General features: G+C 59.9%; 3 protein-coding genes across 9 annotated transcripts in view; 1 reads left to right on the top strand and 2 right to left on the bottom strand.

Moving 5' to 3' along the window:
• Window positions 1-112: 112 nt before the first annotated feature.
• Window positions 113-14,269, top strand: part of BET1L (Bet1 golgi vesicular membrane trafficking protein like) — a 24,373-nt gene continuing 10,216 nt past the window's right edge. For 3 of the 6 annotated variants that reach the window (XR_015721498.1, XM_045770849.1, XM_045770848.2), the window contains exons 1-4: window positions 113-270; window positions 1,394-1,485; window positions 1,767-1,823; window positions 1,968-2,067. Coding sequence is in view for 5 of the 6 variants with exons in the window: in XM_045770849.1 (XP_045626805.1) it covers window positions 252-270; window positions 1,394-1,485; window positions 1,767-1,823; window positions 1,968-2,067 (268 nt within the window). In the remaining variant the exon portion in view is untranslated. Of the gene's footprint in view, window positions 271-1,393; window positions 1,486-1,766; window positions 1,824-1,967; window positions 2,243-3,073; window positions 3,228-4,176; window positions 4,988-14,269 lie in introns of those variants that run through there. The other 3 variants (XM_045770846.2, XM_045770845.2, XM_045770850.2) reach the window with 3 other exon arrangements.
• Window positions 5,873-8,995, bottom strand: CIMAP1A (ciliary microtubule associated protein 1A). Of its 2 annotated transcripts, XM_045770843.1 has the most exons (6): window positions 8,887-8,995; window positions 8,257-8,457; window positions 7,722-7,823; window positions 7,421-7,542; window positions 6,496-6,636; window positions 5,873-5,962 (listed from the first exon to the last, which is right to left on the bottom strand). In XM_045770843.1, the coding sequence occupies exons 1-6, from the start codon at window positions 8,993-8,995 to the stop codon at window positions 5,873-5,875; spliced, it is 765 nt and encodes a 254-aa protein (XP_045626799.1). The 2 variants fall into 2 exon arrangements, with proteins under 2 accessions (XP_045626799.1, XP_045626800.1); XM_045770844.1 differs by lacking the exon at window positions 6,496-6,636.
• Window positions 10,680-11,991, bottom strand: SCGB1C1 (secretoglobin family 1C member 1). Its single transcript, XM_045770851.1, has 3 exons — window positions 11,937-11,991; window positions 11,163-11,362; window positions 10,680-10,712 (listed from the first exon to the last, which is right to left on the bottom strand). The coding sequence occupies exons 1-3, from the start codon at window positions 11,989-11,991 to the stop codon at window positions 10,680-10,682; spliced, it is 288 nt and encodes a 95-aa protein (XP_045626807.1).

Genomic DNA, 14,269 nt, shown 5'->3' on the forward strand with positions numbered 1-14,269 from the left:
AGCTCTCGGTCCTAGGACCTGACCCCGCCTTCGGCGCGATTGGCCGGTAGAAGTGTCTGTCGATGCCGTCATTGGCAGGGAAAGCACTAACGGCCCGCCCCCTCCCCGGTCCGGACGCGGACGGACCTCGGCCGGAAGTCTGCGGGCCCGAGCGGAAGCGGCGGGGCGGGAGGGTCCTCCCCGCGACTGCGCCACGTCCGCGGAGCCTGTGGCCGCGCGGCTGACGGAGGCCGGGGCCCGGGCCCGGCGCGATGGCGGACTGGGCTCGGGGTGAGCGCGGGGGAGCGAGCCGGGTGGCGGTGCGGGCGGCCGTCAGCGACGGGACTGCCCGCAGGAGACGCTGCCGGCGGGCGGAGCCGGGCCGCGCGCGCCGGGGAGGGGGCCCTGGGGCCCTGCGGGGGCTCCCGCACCCTGCCAGGTGGTTCTGCCTGCGGCCTCCGGCGGGTCCACCCGTCCACAGGTCCCGGAAGCCAGCTCTGGGCGAGGGGGCTTTCCTCCTCTGAGAGCCCGTGTTCTCACCCGGGAAGTGGGGTGCTGACGCCGGGGTCCGAGCTGTTGGGACTTAAGGAATGAACGAACGTGAAGTGGTTGGTAGGATGTTAACAGTCCTTCCTTCGGGGTTTGTACACATCAGTGATTCGTAGGGCTGTGCCCCGATTGGACCCGTATCTTTGAGGCGTCACTCCGAGCTTGTGGGGAGGTGGTTCTGACCCACCTGATGTGACAGAAATTCGGAGTCACCTGGCCTAGCACTAGTCACGTGTCAGGTCTCAGCATGGACCGTGCTCTGGGTGCCATGTAAGGTGTGGGGTGCAGAGGTGAGCAGACCTAGATCGACCTCAGCCCCTGTTTTGGGGTGTTGCGGACTCGGCTCAGCTGTTTCCTCCTTGGTTACTTGTCGGCTCTTCAGGACCCAGTTCACAGGTCGTCCCTGCAGGGGCCCTCCCCGCCCCCCCCCCCCCCCCCCCCGCTCTTCCTAAATCGTATGTCCCTACCAGAATTAATTGTTTTTCTGAGGACAGGTCCCATGTATCCTGGTGACATCTGTGGAGGGATCGTGGACAGGTTCTAAATCAATCTTGGGAAGTGCTGGTGGGACTGAACCCTTTGGGGTGCCTGTCCATTCCGGCTTGGATATGTTCACAGGACAAGTGCTCACATGGCAAGTGCTCACACATGCTGTCCTTTACACAGCCTGTCGTGTGTGAAGTGCATGCACCTGACCCTGGGTTAGGGTTGGACATGCTTAACGGACATGAGCCCAGTTCCCTGAGGCTTCTCCCTTGTCCAGATAGAATTGGAGTGAGAGCCCTGAGGCCACAAAGGGGATGTGCGGGGATCAAGGGCAGTGCTCACAGGTAGATGCACCGCCTCAGACTCTCCCTTCTCACAGCTCAGAGCCCTGCCGCTGTGGAGGAGATTCTAGACCGGGAGAATAAGCGGATGGCCGACAGCTTGGCTTCCAAGGTCACCAGGCTCAAATCGGTCAGTGGTGGTCTTCCCTTCATCTCCACCTGGCACTCTGGAGTGGGGACCAGAGGGAGGGTAGAGTCTGGGAAGGGTTTCAGGTAGTTCCCATTTTCCTTGACTCATCCATGGCAGCACTCATCTGTGTGAGGTCCAGGTGACACCTGGATCTCCTGATCTCTGCTGGTGGCACTGTTTCTGGCAGAGTTGTTGGCAGGGTCTGCTGGTCTCCTGGGGGGTCAAGTGCCATCCAGTGTGTCTTCTCTGGCCTGACCTTGCCCCCTCTGTGTCCTGACCAGCTGGCCCTGGACATCGATAGGGACGCAGAAGACCAGAACCGGTACCTGGACAGCATGGTAAGGATCTGCAGTATGCGTGGGCATCGCGGTGAGCTCTGCCCCACACTGTCTGCTGTGCAGGCCCCTGGTGTTGCTTGTGGCACCTGTGTGGCAGTTGGGAGGTGCCGCCCCTGTGTGACCTTGCTGGGATTCCTCCCTCAGGACTCGGATTTCACAAGCATGACAGGCCTGCTCACAGGGAGCATGAAGCGCTTTTCCACAATGGCGAGGTCTGGGCGAGACAACCGGAAGCTTCTATGTGGTATGGCTGTGGGCCTGATCGTGGCCTTCTTCATCCTCTCATATCTCCTGTCAAGGGCAAGGACATGAGCCACTAGGAGCTGACTTCTGTGGGTGCCTGGGGCAACCAGGGTCTTCCCCTGCCTGGTGTCCTGGGCTCCAGAGGACCTACTTACAAAATACTCCTTTGAAATGATGATCCTGGCTCAGGAATTTTCTTCCTGTGTGACTGGAGTTCATGGCTGCCTCTGACCGAGTGAGCTCATGTTGGCTGGTCCCATGTGTGTAAGGGTCTCTTTCTGCTGGGGGAACCAAGGCCCAGCCCCCTGTGCTACTCTGGGTGCCAGAGGCTCTGGCAGAGCCAGGTGTGATCAGAGCCTCTGGGAATCCTGGACATGCTACCCGTGGCCATCAGCGCTTTCCTTGTCCCTTGGGGCTTTGACGTCTCAAGGCTCTGCCCAATCCGTGTCTCTGGGTAAGGCCACGTCTGATACCTGAGGTGCCTGGAGCTGACACAGGAAGGGGGTTTGGCTATGAACTTTGAGCACCATCTCCTCAGCTCAGAGGTGGCAGCCACTCTTGGCTAGGGCTGCTGAGCATGGGCAGATCAGCCTCGCCTGCCCTCTGCACCCTCGGGAAGGGCAGGGTATTGTGGTTGAAGAAGTGGACAGCAACCTTGGCTGAAGGCACTGGGCCCTGATCCTTTTGGATCTCACAGTCTTGTATCCAGGAGCAGAAACTCCCATTTTCTCAGGATTCAAGATCTAGCCAACACCAAAGATGTATTTCCTGGAGACCAGACGTCTGGAAGCAGTTCCAACTGGCATTTCAGTCAGGCAGAGTGTGTGTTGGGGGAGGGGGCACCTTCTGTGGGTCAAGACAGGAGGCTTCCCTACAAGGACTCTCTTCATAGGACCCATGGGTGACTTCTTGAGGGTCACCAGGCAGCTTCCCCTCCACCATGTGAGGCCCTTCAACAGTGAGTATCTCCTCACTAAGGGAACTCTTAGCCATCCTCTCATCCTCAGCCTCTGCAGACTACCCTCCATGCCCGCCTCTCCCTGGGCTCTCACTGCCAATGTGGCCAGCCCCACGTTCACACAAACGAAAGGACAGGCACTGCGCCAGCGGTTTTTCACTCCATGGTGAGGTGTCAGCACCTTCATTTGTGCATAAATACACGTAAGAAACGATTCGTCAGCTCTGTGTCCTTCCCTCCTTGTTCCTGTCTTCTGCCAGCCCGGTTACTCCCCCTTACTCCAGAGGACTGTTAGCTCTGTCCCATACTGCCTGCCGTGCAGGCCCCGGGTGTGACACACACACTGACCGCACATCAGCTCTGGTCTCCAACTCTGGACACTTCCCCGTTAGCATTGCTTCTGCTCCCTGTTCTTACTTCTGCTTCCTCCTCTTTCTCCTCTTCCTGTCCCTTGTCCATCCAGCAGACCTGGCCTCTCCTCACATGGTCACCGTGGCACTCTTCTCTATTGCATCGTATCTGCTGGGCCGCTCAGGCTCCTGGAGGAGGGGGAATCCCACCTTCCTACTTCTGAGTGCTCTGCTCTGGCTTGTTCCTGTCCCTCTAGATGCTAGTTTCTCTTCCAGGGAGGTCAGATTACCTGCCTCCCTGTCTGTAGGGCTTTGCTGTTTCCCCTGACTCCTTGACATTCTTTCTTAGGCCCCCACGGTCCTGCCTCCCTCCCCAGTCCCCGTGCTTTGAGTTAGCCATCACACATTAAGTCTTGCCACGGGGGCCCATCCACGGGTCACCAAACTTACTAGACCTGTGTAGTGTCTCCGTCTGGTGGCACTGCAGATGCACCCACACCCTGCATCCCCCCGGGCCTGTGGTGCTGACCTCTCTTCCTGAGAACTTGGCTCGGTTGTGCGAGCTCCACCACTACGGATTCAATGCAGCCTGGTTTAGATTTTGTGTTTCTGGTAGTCTTGACAAGTGCTTACTGCAGTCGCCCTGAGACCGCAAGCCGCAATGTTCTCCTGAAGCCCTCTTCTCTGCCTTCCTGCCTCCACTTCCACAGCTCTTTGTGGCCCTTCTAGCTCTTTTGGGGTCTGGATTTTAGTTCCTTTCAGGTTTACCTTTTTGTTTCTCTTTCTCGTTGCATTCGGACAGATTCCATGATGGGGGCATGGCAGCTCTGCTGCCGACCTATCAGAGACTTGGCCCTCCTCCTTCCCCGCCTTCGGTGCTCAGCACCTACTCCTGTGTGTAAGTGCGGTTTGCTGACCTTGGTCCCTGAAACCACTCAAACAGAAAGGACCTGGGGGCCCAACGTGTGCCAAGGGAGGACACACTGCCAGGCTCTATCCCACAATTCAAGGACAAGGCGTTTAACAATAAAAATTTGGAATAAACAGCTTCGCGACAAAGTAAACACACTCTTTGGTGTTCTGATTTTCTTGGGTGCTTGAGAGTTTCATCTGGAGCTGACCCTGGTCCATAGACTGGCCATGGACGCTGGGGGTCTGGATTCCACTTCCTTCCCTCTCTGGTTCTACCATGTCCCTGCCCCCTTCCTCACTTGTTCCTCCCACCCCCACCCCAGGCGGGTGGTCACAGGCTTGCCGCTTTCTCTGTCAGGTTTGCGTAACTCACCCCCAAGGGTTAAATGAATAAAGGTGAGGTGCTCAGAACACAGCCTCGTGGTCCCAGCTGAGTGAGGGTCAGCGGCCATACTGTGCTTCATACAGCTATAGCTGGTGGGCTCACGGGGATGACGGGGGGGCCACCCACCCTCCAGTCTTCACAGCAACCTTTCCCCAGGGGTGAGGTGAGATCCACACTTCACTCCTCAAGGCTTGGACTCCAGGCAGCCTCTGGAAATGCCTGTCTTTGGCCTTACTCAGAATTCCCCTTCCTGGCCCACATCTTTGTGCTTCCCATGTTGCCTTTGCTGTTAACAGATCACCTTAATATTTAGTCACAATTACAAGAATTTACGTTTTATGATTAGTGTGGTTGGAATTCGACACCGGCTTGGTGGGGATGGTCTTCTGCCTAGAACGTTAAGGCCTCGGCTGGCAGACCTGAGCCTGGGGCTGCTGTCATCTGAAGACTTGCTCACGTGCCTGCAGGGTTGGTGCTGGTGTGCTGGCTGCCTGGATGCTGATGTGGCCTCACCAAGTGTGGAGCTCACACCAGGGTGGCTGGTGCTGGAGTGAGCAAAGGGAGGGGGTTGCCTAGCTCCACAAAGGAGCTGTTCCCTTTGTATGTTGTATGGCCTGGCCTCAGAGGTCATGCAGTATCACTTTACTGAGGGTGGTCACAGGTTCTAGTCCAGATTCAAAGGGAGGGGCCCAGATGTCATGGGGGGAGATCAGTCATGCAGGGAGAAGACCACGTGGAAGGGGATGGATGCTGGTGTGAGCATTCTTGGAGTAAACAATGAAATGCAAAGTGCAGGGCCCAAGGCAGAATTAGGAGGGCGGGCATGTCAGGGTGTCCAAGGATCCCAAGCCCTCCTCTCTGCTCAGACCTCAGGCCCTGGAAGCCAGGATGGGACCCAGCCACCTAGGCAGGAGCCCTTTCTGGAAAAGCTTAATTCTACTGCCAAGACAAACCCATTACTAATGCAATCTGTGATTTATTAAGTATCTGGGCACAGCAGGAAACAAGATAGCAAATGGGAAAGCAGCATAGAAAAAATAACTGGTCACAACTGTCCAAACAAGTATGCTCCGCCCTGCAGGGCCAGGCTGGCCACAGCCCAGCTGGTGGAGGAGGCGTCCCGAGCACACGACCCAGGGCATCTGTTGTGGGAGCATGATGTGCAGAGGCTCTGGGTGACGGGGTAGGGTGGGGGCCGGGGCTATTCCACATCCACCACCAGGGGTGTCATGTAGTCGGAATGTTTGATGCCAAAGGTGACGATGGGGGCGCAGGGCTTGGTCACCGTCACCTGGGAGAGGAGAGGCTCTGAGAAGAGCCGGCACCCCTGCCTCGCCGGACAGGCTCTGCCCTCCCTGGGGTTAGAGCTGCTGATAGTGGCTTCACTGTCCCTCCCGAACCTGGGCCAAGGTGACCGGCCGCAAGACCACACTGCCAGGTTTAAACACAGAGGCTGGTGCGTGGTGAGTGCTCAGTACACTGACTGTCACTGGTTTCTGGGAAGGCAGAACCTGCCAGCTGGGGAAACGGTGTGCCACCAATGCCTGGCATGCTAGGGGTGCATGGCCACTGTGACCCTCACAGGCCCTTCCCCATCACACCCACTCCGGGCTTGCTCCCCAGCTACTCAACTCCTCCGGCCTGTGGTCCCTGCTCCCCAAGCCGTGCCCCCCCACCCACTCTGGGCGGTGCCCCTACTACCCCTCCCCACTGGGTCGTGACCACTCTGCACCCCCTCTGGGCCATGTCACCCTCATCCCTGCTCCCTCCTCCCTGTAACCCCCACCCCTCACCCCATCCCTCTGGGCCCTGCTCTTTCTAGACCTTCTCAGGACTGTGGGCTCCTGGTCCTGGCTTGAGGGTCTTGTCCCCTGGGGGCTCCACCCGGGCTGCCATGGTGTACTGCGGAGCCTTGAACTTCGTCACCTGCACGTCCGTCTGGCGGTAGGCTGCAGGACCTGGGGTCTAGGAAGCAAAAGAGGCTCAGACGGTCTCAGCCTGCCAGGGCATGTGACTCTAAAGGGTCGGGGCCCAGCATCGGGCAGAGGGTTTCAAGCTTGAGCCACTGTGTGTCTGTGTGTCAGGGGTTCCTTTTGACTCCAGACAATAGTCACACCGTGGGGATGGCCATTCTCTTTGTGAGACATTGCCCTTCTGCAGCAGCCTCGCTCTGGCAATGACACCCCAGTGTGCGCCAGTCCCAGGCTTGTCCCTTTGGTGTGTGCTAGAGAGGCCCCTTTCCAGCTGGGACTCTGTCCCGTGGGACCTGATGGCCATGGGATGGGCGGGCAAGGTCAGCAGTGCTGTGACACCACCTTGGCATTTGCCTCAGGCTCCTCGAGTTCCCAGGTACATATCTACCTCAGGGCCTTTGCACTGGCTGCTTCTGTGCTGGAACCCTCCTCCCCCAAATATCTCCCAGCTTTTCTTCTTCCATCTTCCTGCATGCCACTTTATCAAAGGCTGCTCCTTGCCCTCCCCACAGCATTCTCTAAAGCCCCTTTCCTGCTCAACCCTCCTCAGCACTGTTACTGTCTGCACCCTTGTCCCTTGTCTGCCCCTCCTCATCCCTAGACTGTAACCTCGTGTGTGTGTTGGGGGGGGCAGGGCGGTGCCAGGCATGTGGCAGGCACCCAGAGGATGAAGAGCTGACAGGCTTCATTCTGGGGGGACTGGGGCCTGGGGGAAGGGGCCAGAGGGGCCACCTCTGGGGCATGAACAGCCCTGCATCCTGGCAGGGGGCCCTTGCCTTGTGCAGATCGTCACTGAAGCTGCCCAGCTTGCTGCGGCCCTTGATGGAGAAGGAGGGCTGGGAGGCCTTGCCGACAGTGTGGGGCCCCATGACCACAGGCAGCATGTAGGCAGCAGGGCCTGCGGGGTATATGGGCACTGAGTCTCAGGCTGCGTCCGGAGTCTTCGATGACTCCTTCCCTGGGGCTTTCCACTTCCAGGAGAACAGCCATCAGGCTGCCCTGTCTCCCCGACCTCCCCCACCACCCCCGCCGGATCTCCAACCCGGTCAGATGTTGGCTGTCAGGGCTGCTGCACACCTGGGGTGCTGTCCACTCGAAAGGTCTTGGTCCGGGCAGAAATGGAGTGGCTGGGTGCTGAGTCAAACACGTGCTTGGTAGATTTCTCTGGAAAGTAGTCACCTGGCTCGGGAAAGGAGTGGAGGGTGTGCTCGGAGGGAAAGGACCATGCAGACAGGCTGCTGGCCCTGCTCAGGGGATCAAGGAGAACCCCCAATACTGCGGGTGCAGGGCTTCCAGGCCCCAGTACAGATGGTGACCAAGATTGGTCAGGGGGTGTCCAGGGGCTGCAGGGATCAGGGGAACAGGTGCAGCTTTGGAGGAAGGGCAGGCTCTGATGTGGGCCTGGTGCAGGGACTCGGGCCAAGAAAAGCTCGGGTCAGAGTTAGGCTTGAGGGTCTCCAAGGCTGCTTTGGGTGTGATGGTGCCCCTTGTGAGGAAAACGGGGGGATAGGAGGCTCAGGACACCTGTGTTCCCTCACACCCTCACCTTGACAGAACACATGTAGCCACCAGCAGAGTTGGGCAGGGCTGAGTGTGGGCCAGAGTCACTTACCAGGGCCAGGGGTCATGATGGTCTTGGTGCGATAGCGCCCCAGGATGGAGTAGGCGGGGCCGAGGTCCTTGCCAGTCCTCAGTATCTTGGGGTTCACGCTGTAGCGGGGCCCTGGGGAGCAGTTCTCTGCCAGGAGCATGGGGGCCCCGCGGAAGCTGTAGGCGGGTGCACGCAGCTTGGTGGGCGTGTGCTTCACAAAGCCTGTGGGGCAGGGGCTCTGAGCAGCCTGGAACCAGACACCATCCTTCTCCCCACCCGATTGGCCCCTGAGGGGTTCATGCACTGGGAGTCAGGGATAAGCCCTCACCCTCCCCAGCCCTACCCCACACACCAACCCCTCAGACCCCCCTAGAACCTCCCTAGACTCTCCCCAGGCAGCTCCCCCCAAATCCTCCCCAGACCCATCCCAGGTCCCCCAGGGTCACCCCGTGTCCCCCCCAGGACATTCTTCAGGCCTTCTCAGTGCCCACCCCAGGCCCCTCACCCCTCAGACCCAGCCCAGGCCCTCTCCATGCCCTCTCCAGCCCCCCTCCGCAGCCCTCCCCAGCCCTCCCCAGGCCCATCCCAAGCCTACCTCAGACCTGGCTCCTGCCCCCACCCCAGCCCCATTCCAGACCCCCAGGCACTTACCCGTGGTGGGTGGAATCAGGTACTTGGGTCCTGGGCTGCTGTAGAGGGCCATGATAGGCCCCCGGGGGCGATGGGGCCTCCAGGTGCCCACCCATACTTCCTCCGCCATGGCTGGCTCTGTGCATGGACGGGAGGGTGACCAGGTGCTGGGAAGACCCAACTCCTCACCCCATCCCTGCTTTGTCCCCACTGATGAGCAGAACTTCAGGCCACAGCCTCCTCAGTGAGGTCTTGAGCTGCGTCCCAGACTTATAGAACTTCTGCCTGGAGTAGTGGGCTTGCTCTGCCCCCACCAACCCCCAAGAGGAGTGCCAGACTCTCGTGTACATGCCCAGAAGGGTTGTCTCTTCCAGCCCTCACTGACCACCCCTCCCTGGCTCTAAGGAGGCTCTGGGCAGGTTCCTCCTACTCAGAGGACCCTGGGCACTATTGGGCAAGGAGCGGTGGGCAAAAGTTGAGAAACCTCTTGGCTGAGACTGCACCATGGGGCAAGGGGAGGCCGCTCCAGAGGGGCCCTCACCTCTTTGGTCCGGGAGCTGTGCTCAGAGCAACCTATGGACCAAGGCTCCTCAGAGGCGGTCCCGTCACTCTGGCCTCAGTGCCAGGGAGTTCCCGAAAAAGGGGCATGGAGAGGAAGGCCTCTCCCTGTCTCTCCTCTCCCCAGGGGGCTTGGAGAATTGGGGAGGGGTCCTAGCCCCTGAGCTCTAGAATGTGGCTCTGTGGGACAGCAAGTTCTAGATCACTGTCTGTGTGATGGAGACAATGGCCTCTGCCCAGGGAAGCCCACCCTCACCAGGGAGGGTTCAGGTCGGGACCTTGCTCTGCTCCTCGTTGCGATGGCTAGGGCAGAGGCTTGGAGGGCAGGAAAAGGGACAGCAAGGTTCTGTACTGGTCAAGGAGGCCACGGGGCCCAGAACTGGAGTGGCGGGGGAGCGAAAGTTGTGAGGGGCTGAGATGAACCTAGTCAGCCCTGTCCCCAGTGAAGACCGCTGATCTGGGGGAACCGAGACACAGGGAGGCTCCAGCAGTTGGGACCCTGGGATCCAAGGTGAGGGTAGGGTCGGCACTGATTGGGGAGTTGGGGTGGGGGCCTGCTGCTGTCCTGCGGAACTTTTCTCAGACCCTGCTCTCCCTCCTGTGCCACTGCTGGCCATGCCCACCCCTCGGAACACGGGGGTCCTCGAGGGCAGGTGCACTTTCTTCTTGACTTTGTCAAGGACCCTTTTGGGGCTTTGGCTTGGGTCTGCATTCCTTCCAGGTAGATTCTTTTCTTGGGTGACTTTGGGGAGACTGCTTTCAACCCCTGGGCTTGTGCCACTGTGGATAGCGTGTACATGTATGATCTTGGAATGACAGCCTTCAGATGCAGCGTGCCCCCAGCCTGACCCCCCAGTCCTGGCCATGTCCTCTGCCTGGGGCACTGTGCCCCTCCCTGCTCTGAGGCACTGCTCCTGCGTCCCACCACTGCCTCTGCAGGCCTTCCTGTGTCCACCTCCTGCCTGTCTGTCTCTCTTGGCTGTCCACACGGGTATCTGGTGGGTCTGCCCTCTGTGTGGGGCTGCTGCTACGTGCATGCTCTGTGGATGTGACCCTCGTATGTCAATCTCCATGTGCGTGTAGTTGTGTCTCTGAGTGTGGGGAGAGACAGGAGCCAGAGCCTGAGCTGAAGGAGGCTTTATTGACCGAACAGTTTTAGGATAAACTCATGCATGGGGAAGTGGTAATGGGGCGGCATGGCCATGGCTGCCTGCGTAGCTGGTCCTGTGGCTGCTTGGAGCCGTGGCTGGGGTCTGCTAGGCATCATCTTCACTGCCCAGCACTTGCACCTAGAAAGCAGACAGGTGTGGGCCAAGAGGGTTGGGGGATCCCATCCTTGGTGATCAAAAACTAGAAAGCCCCATCTCCATCGGGCAGACAGGCCCCGGCCAGCCCCTGGGGGACAGTAGGCTCTGGCACATTTCGGCCAGCCCTCTCCTGGCAGTTGGGGAAGTAGTGCGTGCACCCGCGTGGGTGTGTGTGTGCACTCGTATGCAGGTGTTCCCATGCATGTATGTCTGTGTGGGGGAGCCTGAGGGTGCTCTGCGGGGAGTGAGGTCTGGGATGTCCACTTCTGCTGACTGCGGCAGGTCAGGGTGTCTGTAAGGGTGGTAGGCTGTGTTGGGGGGGCAATCGGGAGCCATGGCATTTGGTGGAGGGCCAGTAGGGCAGGGCTGTGGGTCCTGCTGGGGCTGCAGGCCTTTAGGGAATTGGGTGCCCCCCACCCCCAGCCCCGGTACCAGCAGCTTGACCAGCTCCGCCTTGTGCATGGGCTGTAGGCCGTCTATGCAGGACTTGAGCTCAGTCAGTGCTGCCTTGGCGTCTGCATTGACGTCGTACTTGCCCAGGGGCCCCTCGTACAGCTCCTCTGGGGACCCCACCAGCAACGTTTGCAGGAAGTCCATGAAAAACTCACTGCTGTCCTCCCCGGTGGCCAGCCCTGTGTGGTGGGGGCAGGGTGACACCAGGACAGGAGGGTTGCATTTCAGCCCATGACCCCAGACCTCCCAGCACTCCAGTCTCGGCTTCCAGACCCTCTGTGTCGACTCCCGCCTCACCTGCCTCAGATCTTCCACCACAGCACCCCCCAACTCCACCTGCCCACAGACCCCTTCTGTCACCCCTAACCTCTTCTTCCTCCCTCCACTCTGGGTTTCCCCGACATCTCTAGGGAAGGAGTCAAGCCCCTAACGCAGCTGAAATGTCCCCTCCATGTGGGGTTGCCTGACCTGGGGCTTGGAGGGCTGGGGTCAGGCTGGGCTGGGTTGGTGACATTGGGCTTGGTGATGCTAGGGCTGGGGCAGAGGTTGGAGCTGGGCTGGGGGTGGGTGGGGCCGCGTGGGGACTGGGATCGGCGGGGGCTTCAGGGTCGCCGCCCACATCCGTGTTCTGTGGTGGAGGCCAGTCAGGCACCGTCCATCACTGTGAGGGGCCTATTGCCTGGGTTTTCAGCTCCCCAGGTCCCCGTCCATCCCCCAGACAGGGGCCCTGCTGAGGGAAGCGCCCAGACTCACCGCAGGAGCAGAGCAGGGTGAGGACCGCCAGCAGGAGGGTGCTGCTTCCCTTCATGGCGGACAGCGGAGGTCCCTCAGGAGCTGTCTCTGCGGGCTTTATGCCTCGGAGGTGGCACCTGGCCTGGGGGTGGGGCCAACCTGCCTGTCAAGACCTTGGCAGTGAGAGTGTAGGTTGGGCAGCCGGGGGGGCGGGGGCGCTGTGTCCTCACCTGGGCTCCCATGGGTGTCAAGCAGCAACAGGCTTGGGTACCCTGTGAGGGGTGGTCTGCACGTGGTTTTGGGTTGAGTGGACGTCAGAGAGGGTGAGATGCGAGGCTGGTGGGGAAGAACAGTGGGGCCAGGATGCCACAGGCCTCTGGCCATGCCTGTTCTGTGGCTAAGAGGGGTAGGCTCTGGGGTTGGGCTCATGCCTTTCTTTTGGGGCGGTCCCCCTGCTGCTCAACATGCCTGAGGGTCTCCACTGGGGCAGGGGTGGGGGCTTCCTGGGCCTGTGGATCTGGGTAGTGGGAGATGGGCCCAGAGCCACAGGAGGCCCAAGTGGACAGTAGGGTCCAGGGGGAGGAGGTGGGCCTCAGAGAGACTGAGGGGCCAGGAGCCAGGCCACCCCTGGGGCCTGGTGGGATTCTCCCACCACTGGAGGAGGCGAGGAGGGGCCACAGGCTGAGACACAGCTTCCTTCTGTGCAAGGCCAGCCCCAGGAAGTCCAGGGTCTGGGGGAGATGTTAGAATGGACATAGGGGGTTGAGACACCTGAGTCCGCACCCAGACTTGCCCAGGAGCAGCAGTTGTGTGTGGGACCCGGCCCCGCTCCTGTCCCCTGCTGCCACCTGGTGGCTGAGGCTTTGTCAGGGTGCTTGCGAGGACCCAGGGGTTTTAGCCCTTGGCCAGCCCCAGGGGCTCCTCATCAGCATTTGGGGACGGTTTCCACCTTCCCCCAAACTGTTCTGGCTTGATCACCATGGTGTCTTTGTCACCCTTTGTCACCCTGTCCCTCACCCGTCTCTAGCTGGCCCTGTCTGTCACAGACGTCAGGCCCTCGTCCAGACCTCACCCCCTCGTGGGCCTGTTTGCAATGAGTATTCTGCAGAAGGTCTGGAGACGCTGTAGCCTGCTCACGCGCAGAATTCCAAGAACACAAGACCAAGAGTGTGACCAAGATCACCTGTAACTCAACAGGTGGCTGCTTGGAGAGACTGTACTCAAGGCCACGCGGAGCCCCCGTCCCCAAAGGCCCCAGGGATCATGGATTCTGCGTTGGCCATAGCCGCCACCTTTGCTCTGATTGACCCATCACCTACTTTATGTAATTAGATCATTGAAGTACAGTCGACATAAAATGTTACATTAGCTTTAGGAGTACAACTTAGGGACTCCACAATTCTGTACCATACTCAGCCCTCCCCACGAGAAGTGCAGCCACATCTGTCCCCGTGCAAGGTTACTACCATGCCACTGACTATTCCCTATGCTGTGCCCATTACCGTCCTTCACCCACTGGTCTCTGGCCGCCTGTGGCACTACCTGGGCAGATGTCTACGGATGCCAGCCCCGGGCTTCAGTGTAGCCCAGAAGCAGTGTTCCCGGGGGTGCGGCTTGGACATCTGTTGTTCTGAAACCCTCTGGATGATTCCGGCAGTCAGGGCTGGCTCTAATGGAGACCTGCCCCGCTCCTCCTCTTCTTCTCCATTTTCCTGCCATGTCTCCAGAGTGCTGTCCCTACTGGAGGTGGACCGGGTGCCCCCTTGGTTGCGTCTGGGCTGTGGCTTTTCTTCTCCAAACCGCAGCCCCTGGAAGCATAAGCTATTAGCGGCTGCCCTGCAGTCCTGCCTGGCGCTGTCCGAGACACACTCTCCAAGTGCCTCACAGTTGAGGAGGGGGTGGGCAGTAGAGTCAGTCCTCCCCACTGACGACTCCGGTTACCAATTGTGGTGACTTTGCTTGCACATACCTAACCCACCTAAGGTTCTAACCCCCTTCCCCTGCTTCAGTCAGCCACTGCCAGGGCCGCTTCCTGGTCTCCACAGCACCAGGGGCTGCACTCTGCCGTGTCTAGTTCAGGCAAGCCTCCCGATGAGCACGTCCTCCGTGCTTGCTGCCCCTGGTGCCCAGCAGGTATTCAGGGAGCACCCTGGCCGACTGTCACAGTCCACACGCACCTCCCGGCCCTGGCTTTACTGCACCGTCGTGACAACGCACCCCTCCCTTGCTCACAGCTGTGCTTTCGCCCTCCCCCACTGGATGACCCCTGCCCACCCCCTCTCTCCTTCCACCTGCTACCTCAGTGGACCTCACGTCCAGGACTCACCTTGGGTGGGTCCTTAGTGCTGCTCATG

This window comes from Ursus americanus, chromosome 24, assembly GCF_024610735.1.
Source record: "Ursus americanus isolate L20-20 chromosome 24, mUrsAme1.1.p, whole genome shotgun sequence".
Lineage (NCBI taxonomy): Eukaryota > Metazoa > Chordata > Mammalia > Carnivora > Ursidae > Ursus > Ursus americanus.

Coding starts and splice junctions, on each gene's coding strand:
- CIMAP1A (XM_045770843.1), bottom strand. CDS start 8,995: ATGGCGGAGGAAGTATGGGTGGGCACCTGGAGGCCCCATCGCCCCCGG. Junction 7,824..8,256: donor CATCATGACCCCTGGCCCTG/GTAAGTGACTCT, acceptor TTCCCGAGCCAG/GTGACTACTTTCCAGAGAAA. Junction 6,637..7,420: donor TCAGTGACGATCTGCACAAG/GCAAGGGCCCCC, acceptor TTTGCTTCCTAG/ACCCCAGGTCCTGCAGCCTA.
- SCGB1C1 (XM_045770851.1), bottom strand. CDS start 11,991: ATGAAGGGAAGCAGCACCCTCCTGCTGGCGGTCCTCACCCTGCTCTGC. Junction 11,363..11,936: donor CACCCTGCTCTGCTCCTGCG/GTGAGTCTGGGC, acceptor CCCACCACACAG/GGCTGGCCACCGGGGAGGAC. Junction 10,713..11,162: donor CGGAGCTGGTCAAGCTGCTG/GTACCGGGGCTG, acceptor TCTGCTTTCTAG/GTGCAAGTGCTGGGCAGTGA.